Below are 24,883 nucleotides of genomic sequence, written 5' to 3' on the forward strand. Positions count from 1 at the left end.
TTTTTTTATTTTATTCCTGTTATTTAATTTTGTATAAAAATCAGTTCTTACGATATTACTAAATTAGGAGTTTATTTGGTATTTACTTAAATGAATAATAAAAGTTTACCAAGAGAATCAATCTAACAAATACATTCGGTTAAAAAAGACAATAGTAAAGCCAACTTATCATACTCTATGATTTGTGCGAAAAAAGCCTCTATGGCGCAGTTGTTAAGTCGTGCAGGTGTTAAATGCTTGACCGGGCCGCACCAAAATATACACATACAAACCCGCCTTTTTTCAATTTTCAAATTGCACATCTTACGATGAAGTAAAACACCTGCCTGCAAAGAAATTCAAAGAACATGTGTTTACATAAATAATCCGCACTGTGCCAGCAGGTTAACTATGACCTAATCCACCCTTGTTTGGGTAGGCCCCAAAACGCTCGTTGAGTACCTACATGAGCTGATATCGACGAAAATAAAGAACGATATTGTTATCTTAGACGAATGATAAAATCTTAAAGATTTCAACATATTACGTTTACAATCTATAGTTACTTCAACATTTAACATTGTCTTACATCATATCACGTAGGGTCTGCAATATTATGCAATAAATATAATCTTCTAGATATAAAACATTTAACATGCTTCATACGATCACTTTCATTTGTGATTCCTTTGAATTAATAAATTATTTTATCAATAATTAATTTTATAATAATGACAAGAGTTGTGTCGATTTGTTTTCTTGCTTCTATAATTCAGGTAAGCATCATTTCATTCATAATAATAACATAAAAATTCTTTCATTATTTCTTTATTTATTGAAAAGACATATACGAGTACAATAGAAAAATATCAACTCAAGAAAGTTCTTCCATGAAAGAATAAGTCAGCATTTTTAATTACTCCAAATTATTTAAAGTAAAGTAGACAAATCTGAAGTTCCTAATATGTAGTATATTTACTTTTTAAATATATTTAAACAAGTACCAATTAACTCTTTTCAGATATCTCTATGCCAAGTCATTGCTAATTCTCCTTATTATACCAACATGAACAATGGATATGGACTAGCTAACACACCGATCGCAAACACAATAGCAGCCAGTCCTATAAATGGTATATCTCCTTCTATATCAATGACTAATCCAATAGCTAATGCTCCAATATATGCTTCATTACCAAGTGAAACTATTGGTATTGGCACAGCTGCTATAAATACAGCTAATGCGATTACTGCAGGAGTGACTGGTTTAGAAGGATTCTCTCTTGGTGGTATACCGATGTCCGGTGTTTCACCAATGGGCTATGGTGATGTGACTGTACTTGGTGAATTACCAGTTGGTGGATCGACAGGTGTCACGGGTAATGTTCCTGTGATAGGATATGTCACTTTTGAAGGGACTGTACCAGCAGGAGGTACAGTCACGCTAGCAAGTAACTGTGGATGTTCGAACCCAACTGTATATTAAGTATTTTTTGTTGTTTCAACGTTGTTATTTTGAAGGAGGCTGTTGTTTTCAATGTATTTGTCATTTTTAAATTTACTATTGACAAAATGTCTGTGAAATCTTAGATAGAAGGTGTTTCCTTTTAAAAGATTTATTTTAATATTCAAAAAAATTAAATTGTAACTAATATTCTATAGCTAGCTATCTAATTTATGGAATGATATGAAATGTACAGCCTTTTAAAAATAAGCAATGCTGATAATTATGTTTATAACTTAACTGTACATTCAAATAAAATATTATTTATTCTAAAAATAACTATTTTGATTTTGTTACACTCTTACACAATTTTCCGTCTTGATGGAACTTTACTCTATCTGACTGTTAATAACAAGCAAAATTTAAAAATACTTAATCGTATTCCACTTGGAATATCATTGAATTAAAAACCTATAATTGTGGCAAATACTGTATTTAAGGTAAACAAACATTGCTCTACTACGAGTCCACCCGACACCGCCCCGCATTGCAATCGCGTCAACGCCGCCATTTAAGCGGAATATAATTTTAACGGAATAATTTTAAGCGCATTAATTATAGTATAAAATTGCGACACATCATTGGGTTGGTCGGGTTGAAGACAAGTAAGAGCCTCGTGGAACGCACGCCTTCTATCCATGCAAGTGAGGATGACATAATGGATGGATGGAAGGAAGGATGTCTTGCTATTAAATTTATACCGTTATTCCAGAAGTTGATAAGTCGGCGTTGACCCAATTAATGCGTTTTTCAAAAAGTCGAATTCAAATTCATTCATTTGGAATATAAAAAACCAGTCAATATTGTCACCCAAAATATTGCTCTGATCTATACGTAAAACAATTGTTTAGTGAGATCGACGACACCAACAAGAAGAAAGCTAACTTTATAATAGTCAAATATTAGACTATTGATCGATCTTTTTAGCAGTAAGTTAAGTCCAAAACTTCGCCTTTTATGTATCGAGAATGGCCAATTCACTTAGACTCAACATTGGACTCCACTTCCAGAAATTACGACGATTTACGTAAATCTGTGAAAATAAATTACCTTAACAATAAGTGTAACTAGACAAGCAATAGTAATTAACAAATCTAAATAAAAGGCCATCCGCGGATTTAACGCTATCTGAATACTTATTTAAGATAACCAATCTATAGTTGCTTTAAATGTCAAAGTTATGTTAAGACTATTCGGGTATATTTCGCCCACACCATTTAACATCATTTAGAGTCGTGGTGAACCTTATTCTTCATAAAAGAAAAAGATAATCGGGATAATGTCGTCACTTGATCGACTTCAGTACCTCTTCTTCTGTACACTCCTCCTTCGCTGATTAAAGGTAGCCAATATATTATATTATCTGCAATTATGGATATATATGGGCAGCGGTCGCTTTGTTTTTTCGGCGTATTCAGTTGGCCGCTTGCTTGTTTGCCACTTAATATAATTAAAAATAAACCATGTGGAAGTGTAAGTAGCGACCTTAATGGTTATATAATGATTTGGAAAAATTAATTTGAATTAATTTATAGACGAAAACATAAACATAGATGGACAGGAATATGAATATATCTTTTTGAATTTTTAAATTATTTATTTAACATAAAAACACACGGTTTTAAGTCTTAAATATTTAAATTATTCTAATGCTAATAAATAAATAAATATGATAATTTTTAGTAGCTACATCTCGAATTATAATAAGGTACTAGGATTTGCACAGCTGTAGCTAACAGATGCCATTCCATCTGTTGGTATGTTTCCATTAATACCGACCATTCCGTAAATGGGTATTTTTCCGTTAACAACTACTGTTCCACCAACTTCCAACGCATCGGCCAATACTTGGACACCGATACCTTGTGTACCAGGAGAACCACTAGTAACAGTGAATCCATTACCACTGTTGCCTAAATAAAATGTAGCCATATTACCATTTAAAACAGGTGCTAAATTACTCAATTGCTTTGCTTCTTCAAGATTCGATAAAGCATCGTTAACAACAGCTGCGTTTTCAGCGGCCAGAAGAGCATTGGCTGTTTTAACAGCATTCACATTAGCTGTGTTTGCAGGTGAATTTGCTTGAGCAGCAATTCCAGCTGCAAGTTCCATATTAGCTAAATTTGTTGCAGCATTGACTGCATTGGCTAAATTTTGATTTGACATATAGCTTCCAGCCATGTTAGGAGTATAGGCATATCCATTTGTTGGACTATTAGATGATTGTAGGCCAAGGCCTGCCATAGGTCCACTGCCTATAAGGGCTGGAAGTGAAGAACCTGCTCCTATTCCACTGCCACCAGTCATTGGATAAGGGACCATTTGCGTTGCGATAACCTGTAAAATGTAAGATAAATTGGTATAAGTGTTAAGGAGCTTTTATAAAAATTTGCAATTCCGCAAATTTATAGACTTTTAGAAAAAGAGGAATTGAATTTATTCAATTGAATTTTCCTCTTTTTCTTATTCAATGTATTTAATGTCGTTTAATGAATTTAACTTACTTTCACTAAAGTGAAGAATAATATACAAAATATGTGCTTCATCTTGATAGTGACGATAAACAATAAATGAGTATGTGCCTTAAAATGATTCTTTACTTATATATAATGTTTTCTTTTATCTTTCATATACTTTTATCAATAAAATAAGAAATTCTGGTACGTGATATTTTATTAAGTTACTTTGATGAATATACTGATAAAGAATTACATGATCAAGTTAGAATTGATTACGTCAATTTTACAATATTACCAATGTGCAATAAGTAAGATCAGAAAATATACTTGGAGGCATTTTAGTTTTAGTGAACACATTCCTTTTTTGTCCAGGTCACGGATTTATTTTAAATTCGATTAGTTTCCTAATTTATTGAGATTTTACATATTGTCATAATATTAGATTTAATTTAAGTCTTATATTTTATATGAAAATTGTAAGTTATGTTTTTACTTTTGTCAATAAAAGTTTGTCGTTCAAAAGTTTGTTCTTACGCAAGAAGACTGTACTTCGTTCACTTCGTACATCTATTACAGATGATTACACGCCTATTCTTGATTTTGTGAATAATTGATAAGCAGTAATTTAAGTGCAGATATTTATTATTATTATATTTATTGGATTAAGTTACTCAAGTCCGCAATCATTTTTATACTGCAACAGCCTCCGGTTCTTTTTCATAGCCTTCATTTCCACAGCAAAAAGCTACAAATGTTAATCAAAAATTTATTCCTATTTTTGCTTTTAAGAGATTAATAGCGGTTTTTTGTAAAAAAAAATCAAGTGTACATTCATTTAAATCATTTTTAACATATTAAAAAACCTAATTCTTTAAATATTCAATGTTATGCCACTTCAATTCAAGCTCAAAATGTCACAAGATAAAAAAGCTAATTTTATTTCGTAATGTCCAAATTATATTTGTTTACTTTGCACATGTCATACATTCCAGAGGACAGTCGAGGCATGCTTTAGAATCTGGCCATAATCGTTACTTTACCGTAAGCAGGCACTTCACCATCGAAGGTAACATTACCTTCTATTGGTAACGTACCTTCAAGTAATGTTTCTCCAATCACCGACAAATCTTCACCACATGATTCACTGTTCCCATATCCCAGTGTCATATCTGGTGCGTACCAAGTATTTGGTAATAGATGATATGGTATGTAATAATTAGGCATCACCATAGGAGTTCCAACGGATTGTCCCAGTCCAAAAGGCGGTAGCATTGGTTGTGCTGAAAAATGCAAATTGATCTAAGCTAACTGAAAGATATACAGTAAAAAAGAAAACAAACCCGTAAACTTGCAGCAGCAACTTTTTACGAACGTGCCAATATAACAGATGAGTTTTTAAGAGGTGTTGAATGAATGAGATCTCAAAGCCTTTTCATTCCTCACTTTTATTTGTTTTTCCCCAACCATCCTTCGATCTTTTGTTATAGGCAATCAATAGTTAATAATGGCAGAATGACATTGATTTGCGGCAGGAATAGGTTTATACAACCATCCTACCACAAATATGTGAATTTCTTCAAATTGAAATTCGAATAACATAAAATAGAGCTAGTGTTCTTTTCCAAAAAACATTATAAAAAGAGAAATAATCCTAACATAAATCCTTACATGTTCCAACTATAGTAACAGTTCCCGAAGCACGTACAGGCCCTTCAAATACCACGTTGCCAGTCATAGGTACATTTCCTTCCACCTCCGTAACACCGTCGAAGATAACATCGTCCCCGGTCACAATGATTTCACCTTCTGGTATAAATTCTATTTCTTCACAAATCCCAAGTACATCCTACGACCCAAATTAAATTACACGGGTAATATTTATTTCAATAGTAACGTCATAATTGCAGTTGTATAATTAAACCAAAATAGAAAAAATAAGTCTTTTGTTTTTTACTTATTTAAACTTACACTGAAAAATTAGAACACTAAGTTTATATTCTTTAATTCAAATTATAAATTTATTGCCAACTTAGTTAAATTAGTAATATTTTTTTTAATAAGTAAATCAGTACAACATTTATTATTCCATTCCAATTATAATTAATAAATGTATGTATATATGTCACCTTAACAAACCGACACAATTAATTAAAGATAAAATTTTACGTTTATAATAAACTCACCCTTAATAATATCATTTGCACAAAAACGCACAAAAATCTTGTTAAACGCATTTCTCTTTAAACAATTAGTATAATACACACATAAGTACATAAGTTCGCAATTATGTTACACGATTTATTTATGACATATTTATATACTCGTATTTTCATTTATCCTTATAACCTTGAAGGATTTATTACCTACATAAACTAACATCACGTTCATCTGTCTGTGTATTCAACATACGAGTATACGGTGAATTTATTTACATAAATATATTTGTATTGCATCCACGTATTTCCATTAGAAATTAGAAAAGAGCCTGGATACATTTTAAAAAAATAAAAATCTTTCGCGTATAAGTGTAGAAAATCTATTTCAATGTATATTAAATAAATAAAAGAAGCAAAACCATAAAACGAAGCTTGTTTACTTTCAATATAAAGACGTGACTGAAAACAATAGGCTTAATAAAAATGATATCGAAATTTACCAATAAAAATAATTCCTGACTCTATCATTGTTTGTGTAAAAACATATTAGATAAAGTATATTAAGAAATATTCCTTATTGTTTTCAATATTAAATACATTTTATTTGTAATGTTTTTTTTGATAATGGAAAAGTCCACTTTTGCTACAACTACAAATGAATTGTCTTGAGTTTTTTTATAATTCAGCATCTATCGATCTGTTGATTTTAAATGCTAAAGTTTAAAAACGTTATTAAGCTATAATTTAAAGTAATCTACAATGCTTTTTCTTTGAAACTAGTCCATGAATGAAATATTTAAATAATCTAAATAAAATTATTAAAAGCATTTTGATTTAATAAATTCATATTAAAATAATATCATCTTCACAATAATATAAGCTGTCATCTGTTTTTATCGGTAAGTCAAAAAGATCAAAAACTTCATAGATTTCATCAAAATCATCACATTCGTATGTAATTTCGATTTCATCGTTCAAATCGTAATCTGTTACAACTTCTTCATTCTTATTTATTCTATGGAGAAGTTTAAATTTATTATTTTTCTTCTCAGTTTGAATTTCTTCGATCTGAAAAAAGTGATCTCACTAAGCTGTACGATAAAAATAAAAGTAATTTATTATTAAAAGCAATTTCTTACATCTGTAGTTACATTTTCTTTGATATTTAAGTAACATTTAACGTCCAGGTAATGTGGTCCTCCATACATCAAAGGTTTTGGAATAACTCTCCTTTGAAGTGGCATATTTCTAGTAAACCTCTTCTTATTTGAATGTGAATTTATTAATTTCCAGTTGTGGGCCGCCTGTTTGCAGACCCTTTTTGCCCTCTCAAGTAACGTCGTTGAAGTAATTTCCAATAACTGTATAAAAGGAATGCTTTACATTAGAAAAATGTTCTTACTAAAGTACTTACGTGAACCTCAAATAAATAGGTAGCCAAAGCGAGCAAAGTTAATATCGTTAAATAGATTTATGGCACTGCTTAAAAAAACCACTAACATAGTTAAATTAGTTTTACAATAGAATAATGAATAATGAAAACGTTTGCAAATGAAGTGATGATGTTGAAATTATTTTAGTAGTTTTTCTAATGAAGTTTGGTGCTTTAAGGATAATAATGCGGATAATAGGAATACTTGATTTGCACTTACTCACACAAGCAAATAAAAGACAAATTAAAATAAACTTAAACGTCATCATGATTAGAAATAAAACGTATACTAGGACTGGATTCCACTGTATGTTATCCTTTATATATATTCTTTATCGCTAAATATGTTTATATCACGTTGTTCTTCTTATGTTCTTTGTTTAAGAACACAATGGAATGATAAATAAGTTATAAGAACCATTTTAAAGCATAAAGTTTATTTGTTAAATATTTTTGATTAATTCATTTTAAAATAACAATTAAGGAGAAATAAAAGTTGTTAATAAGTCTTTACTTTATTCGCATACAGGGCTCATAAGTTAACGAAATTAATATCAGCGACGTTTATTATTTATATTAACAAATAGAATAAATTATATAAATAAATTACTATTTAATTAAACTAACAACACATCAGTACAGTCCTAAAAGTGTTGAATCGTATGTTATTGCGGAATTACAAAGACCACCGAAATTCTTTTGAATATTTCTTCGCAGACGAACTGGTACATTGACATTGCCAGTATTCGGTATAAACTGCAAGCCAACATTGGACATACTTCCAACATTTGCAACAGTAGCCAAGCTTCCAACATTTGCAATATTGGGTAAAGTACCAACATTTGCCATATTGGCCAAAGTACCAATATTCGCAATGTTGGCTATATTACCAAAATTACCTAAATTTATAGCCTGTAAATTCGGAGTAACAGAAACAGCTGTTCTCTCTTGGCAAATAGGCACAGATGTAGGAGTTAATTGTACATTATTTGCTATTGGCAACCTAGATAATTGAATAGCATTTAATAAAGCATTGGCAACTGGCGTATTAGGAATTTGTTGTAGATTTTGATAACCATTTGTCGCAATTAAAGATATTTGTGGATTATTTACAGCCATATCAATACATCCACATTTTCTTCCGATTGGTATTGTAGTCAGCTGAGCGAACCCCATCTAAAAATGTAACAGTTTTGAAAATTTAGAAATTATAGAAAATAAATTGTGATTGTCAATTGGTCAAAAATATTTTTCTAAATTACCTGAATTAACAGATTTATTACAATAACATTGATGAAAATTTTCATCTTTGGTATGCACGTAGTATAAAATGTATACCAACTAAATATTTAATAATAAATAATTGTAATAAAATAGTATTTTATAGTCATAATTTATCTAAAACGTTGTTTATCTTGATCTAACTATTGATAACATTACATAAATTACTTAAACAGTTATGATATTTATTAACATTTCTTTTAATGACGTGTAAGTTAGAAGTTTGTGTATATAGTTCATTGCAATAGTCGAATGCCAGGATTCGTACCCACACCCACAAGATCTGTAATCCGTACCATTAGACTGTTGCAGATTCAAAAATTCCGCACACTAAATATTTAACTAGTTTTATTATTTGGCATCAACTAGAATTATACTTTTTTTTTACTCAAATAAATTTTAATAGTCGAAAAGTATTTACGTTTTCCATACATATTGCAATATCAACATAAGTAATTAACTCACGAACGACTGGATTATATTGATTAGACAGCATAAAAATAGCTTGCCAAGTAGTATTAAACATATTTCTGCTATTGGTGTGCTACATTGCATTCTTATTTTAGCTTCATAGTTTTTTTAATTACTTTTAGGCTTTTAATACATAACGGTCATGTGAACTCCGTAGAGCCTTTTCTAATAATGAGTTTTCTTGTGTTCTCATGGATTAAAAAATATACTATCTGGCATAGAGACACGGTCGCGTTTGAGTGTTTCGGATAAAATAAAAAAATAAGTCAGTAATCAGTTGAGTTAAGCTTCAGATAGTCAATTAAGTCGCGCCCCCGACTGTTACTCTCACACGCCAAGAAGTATTTTGGATATCATCTGGTTTCCTAAATATTCCGCAAGCTAGTGACTGAACTTTCTCATTAAATATCCAGTTTTAGTAATATACAAAAATAATCAGAATTTATTAAGAAAATAACGGATACGCAAGGATATCTTTTTTAAATATTCCCTGTTTCTGCTTATAACTGTTAACTTATTAGTTTAATACTTAGATACTATTGAATGAGACTTATGTATTTAAATTAAATAAAGTGTGTGTTTCGCTTAGAGTGGGTTTCTGAAACCAAAATTCCCGTTTAAAAAATATTGTTATCACTGGTTTGTCAAAGAACGGTTAGAATGACGCAAATTGAAGAGTAAAAACTAAATATTTGTGATAAAACTTTATTTATTTTCTTAAAAATTACATTCATAAATAAATAAATACTTAAAATTAAGAAGTTTACTCTTTACATCATTATTACTATGATATTTCGATATAGTTCAACATTATTGGAAGCGTATGTTACGAAGATTTATCTGCTTTCCCGCTTTACAACCTTCAGTCGCTGCCAAAACATTCTGCAGAGCGGATAACCTCAATTTATTCGCCAATAAATCATTACTATTCGATCTACGTGTCATTCTGTTCGTTTGGCCAGAATAAATCATCCTTTTCGGTATAGATAAAATATTATACTGCGGTGCGTTTTGGGATGCTATTGCCTGTCCATTGTATGGTTTATTTGGTGACAGATTGTTAAAATTTCGTAAAATTAATCCCTCTGTATTGATGGCAGCAATCTGTAAACAAAGAGCATATTTTAGTACATTCATGTAATATCAAATAACTAGTTTGTTAGTGACTAGTGACTAAGAATATATTGAATAGCAATTGGAGCAATGATGCTTAATAATACAAAGTTTTATTTTATATACATTAAAGGAAATACATAAAAATTAAACCAATTTTACGTTATCTTTTGGTTGAAGTGAAATTTGAATTTATAGTTTGAAATAAAAAATATTCGAACTGAAAAATCTGAGGTAATTGGTAAATTAAATACGAAAGATACAAAAAAAAATCTACCATTATAACTGCGATAGTAACATATATAATTTTCAACATTTTAACATTAAAATTTGTATGTTAAACAAACAGTTTATCTTCTTTAGAGAACAAAAATCTACTAAATATATAGTTTTATATCTTCATGTTATGTACTAGATGTGTGTACATGTGTAATCAATAAAATCTAGATATTATGCAACGTATTATGTTAAGAGAGATAACATATAATGTTGTACTTAAGTAACTTTAGAGTAATCTGTTTTTCATCATTAAATAGTACATAAAATTTAACTTACGATTTACTATGGTGAAAGAATAATTAAATTTACAAAATTAATAAAAAAATGGTATTAATTTATCAAGAGTCGACATATGTACCAATGTAATTGTTAAGGTTATGCGTAAAAATATCGAATAAGCAATTTTCAGTTTAAGTCAGCATTTCAATGAAGAGTTCAAGGTCAATTACATAATATTAGCTGACGTGCAAATTTTTTTGCACATGGGAATTATTTAACACGTACGTTTTCATTACGTTTATTGAACTCTATTGTACGATTGGCATTAAACGATACGAATAATGTATCAAAATCTTTGACCGCACTGGGATACTAGGAATATGGCCATCTGGTGCGCCTATAATATTACATTTGCTGTGTAGATGAGAGAGTAGTTAACCGCATCGGGAATTATAACGAAACAATATGACATGGCATATCAAGGGCAGCGTGGCCGAGTGGTCTAAGGCGCTGGTTTTAGGCACCAGTCCGAAAGGGCGTGGGTTCGAATCCCACCGCTGTCATATTTCTGTTTTGGTTGTAAATTTACAAAAAAGGGATAAAAAAATCTAACACTAGAAGATAGGAAACTAAATAACCTCAATTCAAAGTCTGAAATGTATGCCCGTAGAACTGACGACTATTATTATTAGTACTTATATCATCAATCCTGTATGAAATATTTATAGTAGGCTATAACCTTTACACTAATCGATTACCGTACTAGTCAACTTTAGCTTCAGTAAACAATTACCTAACATAAAATATAAATTCCAGCAGTTAAGTTCTATGTCCACTTTTGGATATCCTAACTAGGGCATCTATTATTTGGTTTGGCTTTCTATTTAGAGTTAAAGAATATAAATATTTCAAAAGAACTATCAATGTCAAATAAAAAAGTTCATCAATACGTAGAATTAAAAAACACTTTTAAACCAAAACACAGAGTTTATTTAATTTATATATAATTTATTTTGTTAGCATACATAATTAATAAATAAACATTCTTAACATTTATTCTTCATATTCTTCATATAAATGGTGGTGGAATCGCTATCTTTTTGAGGAAATGGCAAGAACATTCGGAGGGTAAAGCAGGCGGCAATAATGGAGAAACAGGTGGTGCTAACGAAGAGACTGGTGATGCAGCCGGTAGAAAAGGACTGATTAAAGGATTGTGGGGTATTTCTGGTATCAAAACTTCACTTATCGTACCATAACGTGTTAGTATTGGGTCCAAACATCCTAATATATCGAAAACTGGTTCTGGTACACACAAATCATTTGTATAATCTGTTAAAATATACTCCGGATAAGTGGGTATGGATAATGGAGTATGACATGGTTCAGATATTGTTGGAGTCGGCAAAGGTAGTGTAGATAAAGATGGTCCTATGATTGAATATTCTACAGGACAAACTAATTGTTGTTTTGGGAGAACAATATTGGTGTTCGGTAACACACCACGAGGTATGGGAGCTAAAACAGAAGGTGGGACCGCTAAAGATGGGGGCGGAGCTGCACGGACTTTAGCATAAACGGGTTGTAATGCAACTGGTGAAATTCCTCCTTGACTACAAGGAATTGTGACTGGATAGAGTTGACTATTAGCCTGAAAAAAAAATCGAATTCAATACAGGTTTTTAGAAATGTTAGGAAAAATATTAATTTCCATAGTAATCGATACTCACTGTACTAATAATAGCAATAAGAGGTAAGACCTTTTCTATCATTCTTGTAATTGGATCAACAAATTAATGTTTCAAATTTAAACTATATAGCCTTATATGTAGTTATATCTAGCAATTACGTTACAGTTTACTATTGTCGTAATACTTTTGTAAGTAAACTATCTTTCTTTGATTACCAATGTACTATTATGTATTAATTTTATAGGTTTATCTATATATTGAAAGACTTGAAATTATGATGATAATTTTTAATACTTAATTCAATAATTAATTATACACTTTGAATAAATAAATACGTACATCTAATAACTTAAATCTATAGAGTTGGTGGTGGAATTGGTATTTTTCTTAAGAAATGACCTCTGGATTGCATTGGAAACGCAGAAGGTAAGAGATTTGATGTCGGTGGTGATAAAGCTGATATAGGAGAAGCTGCAGGTAAGAATGGATTTACTAAACCTTGGGAAGCACAGGGACAAAGTTCTTGAGCAAATGGTGCTTGTGGAATTTCACGTGTATCAACTAACGGCGAACTAGGCATTGTAAATTTTGACATAATCGTTGCAGGATTTTGTACTAGTAGGACATTAGAAGGTACGAATTCTATATTTTGCGGCTGATTAGGCATTTTAAATTTTGACATAATCATTGTAGGATTTTGTTCTGGCAGAATATTAGAGGGTACAACTTCTATACTTTGTGGTACTGGTACATTAGGTTGAGTATGCCGTGTTTGTTTGATGAGATACTGTTCTCCATTCGGCGTTGCAATACGTTGTAAAGCTCCAATTGGTATTATACGTCTATTCGATTGCGCTGCTGAAAGTGGTGGTATTTTTTCTTCAACACATGGTGCATTGTTCAGTTGTCGATTGGCTGCCATTTGAATTATCTGCAACGCTTTCTCTGTATTTGCTGGTGATAGAATATTTTGTAAGGCATTCGCTAATGCATATTGTTGTGGATCAAAAGCACAACTTATTAATGTTATTTGTGAAATAATTATAACTGCTTGTGTGTTTAATAACCACATTGCAATCTGAAACATAAAATTATCTTTTACTTATATTTAGCGAAGATTATCATGGAAATAATGCTGTATAAAATACAATAATTTAAAAAGCCAATGTCTAGAATTTTCGGTAATACTACACTGAAAGGTGGCTAATAGCATAGGTCAAATCTTTGCGTAAATAAATGTTAACATCCGATAGATCAATTTGAAGCAAACTATTTTTCTGATAGAGATTTATTATTTAAATTTATTATGAATATATGAGATGTATTTGCAAAAGCTACAAAAAAAGAAAACTAAGGCAATCTTACCGTTTTAGTTCAATATTATAAAATATATGCGATATGTAAAATGCATTCATTTTATAAAAGGAACTCACATTATGTGTTAAGCAATTTATATTACTTTATTATCATATAAGATTAAATACATACAGCCATGTTTATTTTTATCAAAGTTACATCTAACGAAGAACATGTCTCGTTATCGTAAGAATATTTTGTAATTCACTTTTAAGATAACAAAATCTTTAGTCAAACCTCATTGAAATACGACAATACTAATGTTTTTTTTTATTAACTAACGGTAGTTGCAATTAATAAAGGATGTCGAAGAAACCCAGTATATTTTAAAGTTTTAAAAAACAATATGCATGAACCCCTAGCACATTGACGTTTAAACGTAAGCAAAAAATAAATCGGAACAAAAAAACATGTTTACTTGATAATATTTATTAAAATTATAAGGTATTTTCCAAGAAATTAATTTCGATAACCTCTAATAAAACTTTTCAAATAACCACTATATTTTGGCAATTACATTTCGTAATGCATGTAAAATAGAAATAAAACAGAATTTTATAAAATAATATTACAATTTATTACAAACTTTAAAAGAAAGGTGGTTGAATTGTAACCTGTCGTAAATATTTACCCCGTCCCAATACGGGTGGTAAAGGTGGGATACTGCATGAATCGAATATAGATTTCTCTGGCTCTGACAAATATTCTAAATCTATAAACGTAGTCTGTGGAAAACCGTCACAACCGAAAAACATACCATTATACCCATCATCTGGTATATCTATAAGTAGGGTCTCTGTAATTGTCATAATGTAAGTATTTGGATACGCCTCACATCTTTTTAAATCAGTCTCTTGAATAGAGGGATAGGAACCTAAAAATATCGTGTCACTAACGGGATCTAAATATATCAATACTGGTGTTTCAGTAATAGTAGTATGACAAGGTGACATAAAATCTTCTTCAAAGCCATTATTTCTTAAAAATACTCCACCATTATTGACCTCAAGGATGGGAGAGAAGCTTAAATCAGGTACGGAAAATAAACGCGAATGTGTGTCATATTCCAACGGTAGACACTGGGTTTTGACCTGGAACAGTAAAGAAACTTTGTATTAAAACTGTTACTTTTTATGCCAAGGAACGTATAATACAGAACATTTTAATAGGATCGTCCTTTATATTCGAGAATCACTCATTTTGTTTTTAGATAGCAGTTAGAATAAGTAGTAAGGAATAAGTTTAAAAACCAATTAAACACTTTTTGATCCATAGCCTCATAGCCATTATAACCTTAATTTTAAGTTATTAGAAACATTATTTAAGTTTATTTTCATTTGATCTTGGAAGTTATTGTTACATACCTTATTAAAAATAAATACCATTAAAATTATTTCTTTTAACATTATAGTCGTAGTTTATAAATCTAGCAATTTTATAAACTACGCATAAAAAAAAGTTTATGTATGTTTTATTGATAAATAATTACGCCACCGTTAACTATGTTGTTAAACATTATTTCTAAGAATTATTACATAGCATCGCCTATTTATTACACATTATTATATAATAAATAATGTAATAATTGGTAACATGTAAAATAAAACAAGATTTTATTTCTTCTTCTTCATTTCTTTTAATAAAAAAAAAAACAAAAATAAATAAGGTAAAACTAGATACCGTTATCCGAAAAAGAATATATTCTATGGTTATTTATTTTTTTAAATAAGAAAATTGGAGGAATGAATTAAAAAAATAAGAGTTTACAATAAGGTCTCTGAAAAGTACCACCAGTCTCAGCTTTTCAACATTTTATTATATTTGTTTCTTCACAGAGAATAACAACATTGAACAGAATACGGGAAGGTAATAAGGGGAAGTAATGGTAAAAAAAGTCATTAAACATCAATATTGATTTAATATAAAATATATGTGTAACATCCAACCTATAAACTAAAACATCTTATATCATTTACACAAACTGCACTGTATAGTCCTGTCCAAATTAAATGCGGCTAAAATTAACCCACCATATTTCATTACACATAACATGCAACGGCAGTGGACATTGTAACCTAGACATTCTGAACTGGCGGTGGTTTTCCACTCGCCAAAACTGATTTCATTGTCTTCATCATACTCGGCAACAAATCCATGTGCTTATCTACACATCGAACTGCACACTTTTCAAAGTTAATAGTGCATTTGTCAACCTGAAATATGAAGAGAATTTTAGGAAAATTTTTGTAACATTTCCCACATTTATCATCTTAGTGTCTTAGACCATTAGGGTTGACGACAGGCAGAGGCCGGCAGTAAAAACTTAAGCCAAAACTTTAAGGTTCATAAAACCTTGTGTGCTGACCCCACCTAAGTGGGATAAGGTCTTATGAATGAATATAGAAACTTGCCTTACCATAGTTTACAACTGTCAAAATACTCATATTACTATTTCTTTAATTCTCTTTGGGTGTTTTCCATCTGCCAATCAATTGGTCTAATGGGGAGAAATAATCTATTAGGCCAATTGATCTCTTTACAATGACTGTGACAACAATATATTATTGTACAACTATTACATCAGTGATAACACTCACATTTGGCCAAGAAACAAAAATAGTATCTAGGAATGATAATTAAATAATTAAAACTAACCGTTTCTTGGCTAGGATTAGCCCCTAGTTTATCTCTTGCTGCATCATTGCAGTCCATAACACATCTCTGTAATCTATTTTGGAAGTGATTGATTTCACCCTGAAAAATATTAAATATTAAAATCCATAAATATATTCACTGATATTGGACATTACAGATCACTGTATATTGTTTAAAACTAGGTTTAAAAATATGATATTAAAGTAATACTGCAGAAATAAATTTAAAAAGGGCTTCTACTAGAACATTGGTTAAAAAAAAAATCTTTTATAGCATCCATAAAAAGCTAGGATGTTACAACTCTAAACAGTGTCACTTTTCTCTTACCTGTACATACTCGTTAGCCTGATTTAATGAAGTTGTACAGTTATCTATGCATCCGTGAACTCTTTCTAATGAAGTTTGTGGGTCATCGCAACATTTAGCTGCACATCTATGCATGTCACCCTGGAATTAGTATGAAAGTAGATACTTAATTTCAATGATTATCTTTAACTCCGCTTTGAAGTAACCTTAAATTATAAAACATTTCAGTGATTTTAACCTTAACTATGATATGACAAACATGAAATCGCAAACAATGATGAAACAATAAAAAAATTACAGACAGAATATTGTTATGTTCTTTAAATATTATATATTTATTCTTATAACTTGGAGCAATTCCTTTTTAATGTGTACTATTATCCAGGAGTATAGTGCAAATTTAATAATTTCTAGCGCTAAGCAATTTAAATAGTAGAATCCAAGGGTATACGCAAGGATTGCCAAAAAGGACATTCACGGGAAACTTTCGTTTAGTTTCATCATACAAAATCGCCATGTTTTTTTTTTAATTCAATTGTAATTTATATTTTATGCTAAATAAATTGCATAATATCATTCGATTTTGACTGAGAACATAACCTAAAATATCTTACCTGCATTTTTCTCAAATAAGTTCTATCCAATTCATTGATCAATTTGGTCATTTCCTGTTCGATTCTGTACTTTTGTGCTTCAACCATTTTTAAGGTTTTATCTCAGGTTTCAATTTAAATACAAATTCCGAAAAGAGCGGAACAACAGTTCAAAAGTTCCATAAAGGTGATTTGATTTGACAGTTCAAAATAGTGTGATCAGTATAACAGACACATAGAGTGTTGGAGTTTAGTCTTTGGTAAAAATAATTTAAAAGTCACAAAATATAAAAAAAAAATCTTTTTATTGTCCAATTATTATTTACTAATTCCTATTACATTGGTAAATATAAGTTAAAAAATATGGGAATCAATATTAATACTTTTATTTAATTAATCTTATATTATTATATTTCTGGCTCGAATTTTCTTGAACTTCTTCTATATGAGTAAACCTTTAAACATAAGTTCATAAATTATACTCTATATCCAATATCTGTTTTTTTTACAATATAATAGGATTAATTAATGGACCGAGGTGGGGACATAATGGAGAAGCTAGTGAAATGCAACTATCTGCATTAATTATGGGTATGACCATGTCATCCATTTCTTGAATTATGTTACTAAAGGAAAGACTTCTTAAATATGCAGATTTCACGTCTGGTACTGCTGCAGGAAAATAACCTAGACCGTTAGGCAATTGGACTGTTTTAGGTGGAAGAATCAGTTGCTTATTTACTTTCGATCTCTCGTGGCTCATTTCGATATATCTTCCGTCAGTTTTTGAGATCCATGGAGTACATGGAGGATTTCTTAAAACCATATTGGTCGCACAACTTTCCGTAAACTGTAATTATAATAACAAGAAATAAATTTAACATGACGTCCTTCTAAAATACGCTACATTTTGTCTCTTAGCATATACTGAGGTTTTGAGTTGGAACAACCTTTAAAAATATAATTTATAATTTACTATACCTCCCCACCGAGATGGTCGGAGCCTACCCAGTGTTACATGAATAAGGCTACTAAATAATATTAAAACTAACTTACTATTTCAGCAATAAGAGGTAACCAAACTAATAACACAGACACGAACATTTTGTTACAACTTACAATCTGCGTTTAGTACCTTGGAAAAAATTGAATAAAAAATCACCTTAAATACGTAAATTTAAGTGTTATTACGTATAACAGATGTTGTAAAAAACGGAGTGTTTTAACAAAAAATTAGATACATATAAAATTAATCCATTTTCAAATGGTCTTCCTTCGTATAAATTAAGATACTTTCGACCTTGCATATTCTTAACACGATACTTAACCAGTATTAGATATTAGATTTTATTTAGAAAAACAGTTTATCCAATTGAGTTTCGAGTTTCGAAAGTTAACGATATTGCTCTTGCACACGACGAAAGATAAATTCGCAATTGAAATACGCAAATCTTACTAATATTATAAATGCGAAAATTTAGATAGGTAGATGTTTGTTAGCAGGTATGTCGTCAGGTAGTCTGCAAGAACACATAGGCTACTTACTAAGTTTTTTTTATATCGCGCGGACGGAGTCGCGGGCTACAGCTAGTATAAGATAGTTTTTGTTTACACAATGTCTTTAGTAATATTTTATAATTTTATCAACATCAAATATTGCAATAATAGTGAAAATTTTTATCTAAAAATTTAAATGTGATTGGATAACTTCTCGATACGACACGATTGAAAGATAAGCCATGTTTAAATATTCATTTCTTTTCCATAACATAACCAAAGTACATGTAGCTTCAGTAAGAATACATAGTCAATAGAGAAAGATGAATCTTTGGTTATTGTTGTTGTGTCTCACTGTTATTTTGCTTGAGGTAGGATCTTAGAATATTCACACAGAAAATAAGTCAATTGATAAGGCGGAAAAATACCTAAAACCCTCTAGAGAGAGATCGCGCTGTTTGAGGAGTTGTGGAAATCATAGCTCTCATTTTTAAATAGTTTAATTAAAAGACCTTTTTGCTGTGCTTTCCATAGTCCGTAAAATATTCCATTGATTTGTATATTTTGTTATATTTTTGTATATTTTTTTTTTCAGTTTGCAACAGCACAATGCGTGAACCAACCACAACCATGCAATATGATGAACGAAGCTGTAATAGATGCACCTAGAAGTATTATACCCCAACCTATATCGCCATATTTTGGTCCCCAAGGTACAATAATGGAAAATCCTTGCAATATGCACAATTCCATTCACAAAATTCCAACTGCGAATTTCTTCCCGACGCCTACAACTATTATAACAGATTATTCACCGGCAATATGTAAGCATTTAGCTGATACTCTTCAATTGATGGTTGTTTGTAATCTATTACAAGGCAATAGAGGTTCTTCCGAACTGGCAATGAAAATTGCATCTCCTATTATTAAGGAAGTATTAACATCTCCGACGTTTTCACGTGCTGCTATGAATACATTTAATTCTAACACTATTCTTCCGAATATAATAACTCCACCATTGAATACTAATTTTGTGCCACCAATCACCAATTCGTTACCTCTGATGCAGCAAAGTCCATGTAACAAAGACTTATTGCCAAATATTTTAAGTTTATTACGTAATTTGAAATAAAAGTATTAATTTATAAAGTAATAGAATAATAACTTATTAAAATCATTAAATAAATTATTTATATTGTTAATTTGGTTTTTATTCTTTAGTTAAGTAGCCGTGATTTTCTGAAACCAATATTTCTGTATAAAACATATCGTCATCCCTGTCGTTATCTTTGAAAAAAAAACAGAGATAACAATATCAAATAACATAAGAAAAATCTAAAAAAAAACTTTACGATCGGGAACGTTTAAGGAACGTCGTTAAAAAACATTGTCAGCTTTAAAAGTTGGCTACATAATAAAAGCACTTTTGAATACAAATTTTACTATCAAGCTTAAGTATATTCTTTGTAGGATTTTGTTATTTCCCTTATTACTTGCTAATAAAAGTCCCACTGCATACTTTTTCATCGGAGACAAAAAATCTGGTAGCTTGCTTAGAAAAAAAACAATGCTTTATAAACTTATATTTAATTTAATGGTACAAAAATTAACAAATGAATTAATTAAATTAATAATAATACGTATTTCCTGCAATGTTGTTGCCATAACCACATCCACAGGGTAACGGATCCACGCTGACAAATGGCAGAGATGTTGGTAGATTTCCAATATTACATGTCATTTGAGCTGGAACATTTGAGGGATACAAAATCTCTGTTGCCACAGGTCCTACAGTTACTCTAGGACCTATTACTTCACTTATACCATTATAGCAATTTGGTACAGCAGGCGCCATTTGCACTGGTCCAATAATTTCTTGCATTCCATACATCGGCGTAACATATTCAGTAAATCCGCAATAGTTATTTGTCGGTATATTTACCGGGGTTGGTGTTATACATTCCCCATAGAAATTCGGCAATGGCTCTATGAAAGTTGCACAAGGAGGTGCAAAATCATAAATAGGTCCAGGCGGTGGAACAAAATCGATTACAGGTCCGTATTGTGGCACCATATCAAATACTGGAGAACACGGTTGTGCAAAATCTATAACCGGTGCGGGTAAGTAATCTATCACAGGTCCGAATTGCGATGTAAATTCTAAAGATGGATGACAAGGTGGCTTTAAATCGATAACAGTCGGACAAGGAGATGAATATTCGACTATAGGTCCTACACCATATTGTGGTATGAAATCAAAAGATGGAAGACACGGTGGTTTATAATCAACTGTTGCACATGAAGGTAAATAATCTATCACTGGACCATGACGTGGTAGAATATCAACTCTTGGTCCTAGTGATGGAACATAATCTATTATTGGAGAACAAGGTGGTGAGAAAAATTCTGTAACAGGTGTTACTTCGACTGTTGGTGTGTAGACAATCGGTTGCGGTGCAATCGGCTCACAAACAGGAGTAACAGGTACTGAATGATGTCCTAAAGCAGTATTTAAAGTGGATTCTATTAAATCACTAACAATCAATAATTGTAGAACATTTGCGAGTGCACTTGAAAGTGAAGTATCGATTATGGTCGTTCCGACTACAGGCGTAACCGGAGGTAATGGTGGGTTGGGATACACTGGTGGGTGCAATGGTGGCGGTGGTAATATCGGAGGACCACAAATCTGGGCTTGTACCTGAAATATATAAAATATACTTATATTAATGTTGTGTAAATTTATTTTAAAATTACTCTCTCTTTGAAGAGTAATATCGATAAATGTTTAAAAAGAATAAATCTTATGAGTTAAAGACCTTTTGAGTATTACTTAAATGTAACTTGTATATTTTATTACCTTGTATAGCAAAAGAGCAACAGCTACGAACACCGTCCCAATCTTCATTTTCACTGTCTAACCTTTAAAATGCATAGTGGTATTGCTTTTATATATTTGTGTTTAGTTAGAAATGCAACTCTTATTGACCTAATAATTTACAAAACTATGATAATTGTTACAATTCGAAGAATTAGTATGATAAAAATAATCGAAACACTGACACAATTATTTTATGATGTAAAAGTGTTTTATTTATGTTTGTTAAATATTTTCAAACGAAACATAAAGCACGAGGTCGTACCAACTTAATTTAAAATGAAAGTCATAAAGAAAAAGATACATTTGTTCCAAAGTTTAATTTAAAGATTACTGAACTAATTAGAAAACATTTAAAAAGATTTTCTAGCGTCAAGTAGTTCACTTATGGAATATTTTCATTGTTAAATTTGTCTATTAACAAACCTAGAAAAGTTGTTAATTTTCTCAAGCAAAGTATTAATTTTGTGTGTCTTAATAATCCCAGTAAAGAGGAACCTAAAATACATAAAAAATTGACTTCATTTCAATTAACAGCTTTTTATAAAGTATAGAATTTTTTTTCAATTTACTGAATACTTGTTTAATATTATAAGATGGCAAACGAGCAAGAGGGCACCTGAATACCACGAAATGGCGAAGCGACCCCTGCCTATAGACATCCGCAATTGCAGATTCGTTGCCTTTTGAGAAGCGCAGTAAGAGAATACTTTCCCCTTCATATGCGTCCCGTCCTTCGTGAATTCCCCTTAAGGGTGGGTAATGAAAGAGGATTATAATCAGGCATCCGGAACGCTTGCGGATCCGCTTTACGCTTGTCTTCTGTGTGGTCGTGGCATTGCATTGGGCTAACCGCCCCATTCGTGCAACAAATGTTGTTGTTGCTGGCGTTGAAGTTACCAAAGTTAAACACTTATTATTTTTATTGCAACATTTTTAATAAATTCACTCAAATGTTATTCGAATCAAATATAAAATAGTTTATCAACCAACACGTTTTAATTTAGTAAGAAATATTTTATAGTTACATAAATTGTTATTAAAATATGTCACGTACGATTATTATCGATTATTAATGATGACATTGGAGACATGAACCATTAATTACATACATTTGTATATAAGAACTTGCGACAGAAAATCTATACACAATCAAGAGTGAAGAAAGTTACAAACATGAAGATAATATTAATATATTCTTTGTGTACATTTTTTATGTTAAAGGTAATTTTTAAATCACTGACATAATAGGCAAAGATTTCTACGTATTTAGCAAGAGATCGCTTTGACTTTTTGTAATTTAATTTTTAATTTGTTATAACATATTTATACCTTAAAAATTGTTAGTGCTTTTTAGAAGAAGGTTTTTTTATAAATTTTTGCTCAGTGTGTATTTTAAAATAGTGGCGAATTAACCTATATCTACATCATTTTTAGCTCAGCCTAAATTTAATGACCTTTTGTTTTTTCAGATCGTCTCAACACAATATATCGTGCCAGCTCAAAAAACATTGACAGATTCTATTAGTCCGACTGCAACAATAATTAAGACTGCTTCACCGGAGATATTTATTAGACGAGTTTCCAAACCGATGATGATTAGTACATCCCCAACATCAGGAATTATTATACAGAAAACTTCAACTTCAATAACACCTCGTAAAGGTCAGATAGTCAGGATAAAAAAATCGGCTACACCGAATATTTTTAGTAAACCAGTAATGAAGAGCAATATGTTTTTACAAAAGCTGTAACTATTTTTGGTATAATATTTTTATATCAATTGATAGGGTTCTGTATTTATTATTCATCTGTATTATAAACGTCTCTTATTCTCTTATTGGCTAAGACTATTTTTGAGATGAAATCTGTACTAACGTAACGAAAATCGGATACAAATATTTAATTTATGTTAAACTAATTTATTTTTATTTAGGTATGAACTAGATTTTAAGTATTAAATAAATTAAAACATTGTCAAACATCTTTTTTAGTATCCCTTCTAATTATTAAACTTTATAATATAATCAAAAGAAAATTGTCAATCAAAAATATTTTCATTGCAATTATATGCATATTAGAATTAAATGTGGTTTTTAAGGATAAAATATAAAAAGAAAATAGAGGTGAAAAATGCTAATGATATCCATTTATCATTAGCACTAAAATGTAAAAAAAAGGAAACTTGACATTTTATTTATTTATTTTATTTAATAATTTACATAAACTAATCAATAACAATATAGAGGATTTAATCGTGTTAATAACATTCTAATAAAAATAATTAACACCAGCATAAGGTATTGGTTCAACATTTAGATTACCACATCCACAAGGATTAGGCGAAGAGGACCCAATATTAAGAGTCAATGCTCCCTGTATTCCTGGTGGGTATTTTAATTCTGTCCCTGGTCCTAGATTTGTAATTGGACCAATAAACTCTGTTAAACCTCCAGGTAAAGGACTCAATGTTACTCTTGGCACAGATCCTATGTCTCGAAGGCATGGACTCGTAGTTTCGAAATTAGGAAAAGCTGATATAATTTCCTGCAAACTGTAAATGTTCGAGCCTAAATTTGTGACTGGAGCATTATTGACAAGTGACTCCAAAGAAATCTGAGGTCTTAGAAATTCTACGATTGGAGAAGATGGCGAAATAAATTCAATTCTTGGTGCTATTAAATCAGGCGATGAATAAATAAGAGATGGTGGCATTTGATCGCAAGTTGTTACTGTTGGCATACATGCTGGTATCGTTGCACGAGGGTTGATAGTTGATGCAATAACATCGCTTACAATAAGTAATTGTAAAGCATTCGCTAGTGAATTTGAAACAGAATTATCAACAGGTATGGAAGTAATCTGTGGTCTGATGATTGGTGGTGATATAGCCTCTTTTATTAATTGTTGTATCGGAGTCCCGCAATTGCAAAATTGTGCCTGTGCCTGAAACAACATAAATAATAATCAATTAACAATCTTAAAATTAACTTCTAATTCCCTTTTCTATT

At 30.7% G+C, this 24,883-nt stretch overlaps 5 protein-coding genes and 1 non-coding gene across 6 annotated transcripts; 2 read left to right on the plus strand and 4 right to left on the minus strand.

Moving 5' to 3' along the window:
• Positions 1-1,045: 1,045 nt before the first annotated feature.
• On the plus strand, positions 1,046-1,465 carry LOC123722101 (chorion class A protein Ld2/Ld41-like). The gene has a single exon (XM_045682643.1). It carries the CDS (start codon positions 1,046-1,048, stop codon positions 1,463-1,465), a length of 420 nt encoding a protein of 139 aa, XP_045538599.1.
• A 1,716-nt stretch (positions 1,466-3,181) lies between these two features.
• LOC106715181 lies at positions 3,182-3,667 on the minus strand. The gene has a single exon (XM_014508406.2). It carries the CDS (start codon positions 3,665-3,667, stop codon positions 3,182-3,184), a length of 486 nt encoding a protein of 161 aa, XP_014363892.2.
• LOC106715182 lies at positions 3,598-6,204 on the minus strand. The gene is made up of 4 exons (XM_045682676.1): positions 6,129-6,204; positions 5,614-5,791; positions 5,040-5,225; positions 3,598-3,823 (listed from the first exon to the last, which is right to left on the minus strand). The coding sequence occupies exons 1-4, from the start codon at positions 6,177-6,179 to the stop codon at positions 3,702-3,704; spliced, it is 537 nt and encodes a 178-aa protein (XP_045538632.1). The 5' UTR covers positions 6,180-6,204; the 3' UTR covers positions 3,598-3,701.
• A 5,175-nt stretch (positions 6,205-11,379) lies between these two features.
• Positions 11,380-11,459, plus strand: Trnal-uag. The gene has a single exon. It is a non-coding gene; the product is annotated as a tRNA-Leu (tRNA).
• A 4,424-nt stretch (positions 11,460-15,883) lies between these two features.
• On the minus strand, positions 15,884-17,693 carry LOC106707458 (protein FAM136A). The gene is made up of 4 exons (XM_045682532.1): positions 17,519-17,693; positions 16,926-17,045; positions 16,599-16,697; positions 15,884-16,156 (listed from the first exon to the last, which is right to left on the minus strand). The coding sequence occupies exons 1-4, from the start codon at positions 17,603-17,605 to the stop codon at positions 16,019-16,021; spliced, it is 444 nt and encodes a 147-aa protein (XP_045538488.1). The 5' UTR covers positions 17,606-17,693; the 3' UTR covers positions 15,884-16,018.
• Positions 17,694-20,621: 2,928 nt separating this feature from the next.
• On the minus strand, positions 20,622-21,902 carry LOC123722102 (proline-rich extensin-like protein EPR1). Its single transcript, XM_045682644.1, has 2 exons — positions 21,855-21,902; positions 20,622-21,695 (listed from the first exon to the last, which is right to left on the minus strand). The coding sequence occupies exons 1-2, from the start codon at positions 21,900-21,902 to the stop codon at positions 20,622-20,624; spliced, it is 1,122 nt and encodes a 373-aa protein (XP_045538600.1).
• Positions 21,903-24,883: the final 2,981 nt, after the last annotated feature.

This window comes from Papilio machaon, chromosome 19, assembly GCF_912999745.1.
Source record: "Papilio machaon chromosome 19, ilPapMach1.1, whole genome shotgun sequence".
NCBI lineage: Eukaryota > Metazoa > Arthropoda > Insecta > Lepidoptera > Papilionidae > Papilio > Papilio machaon.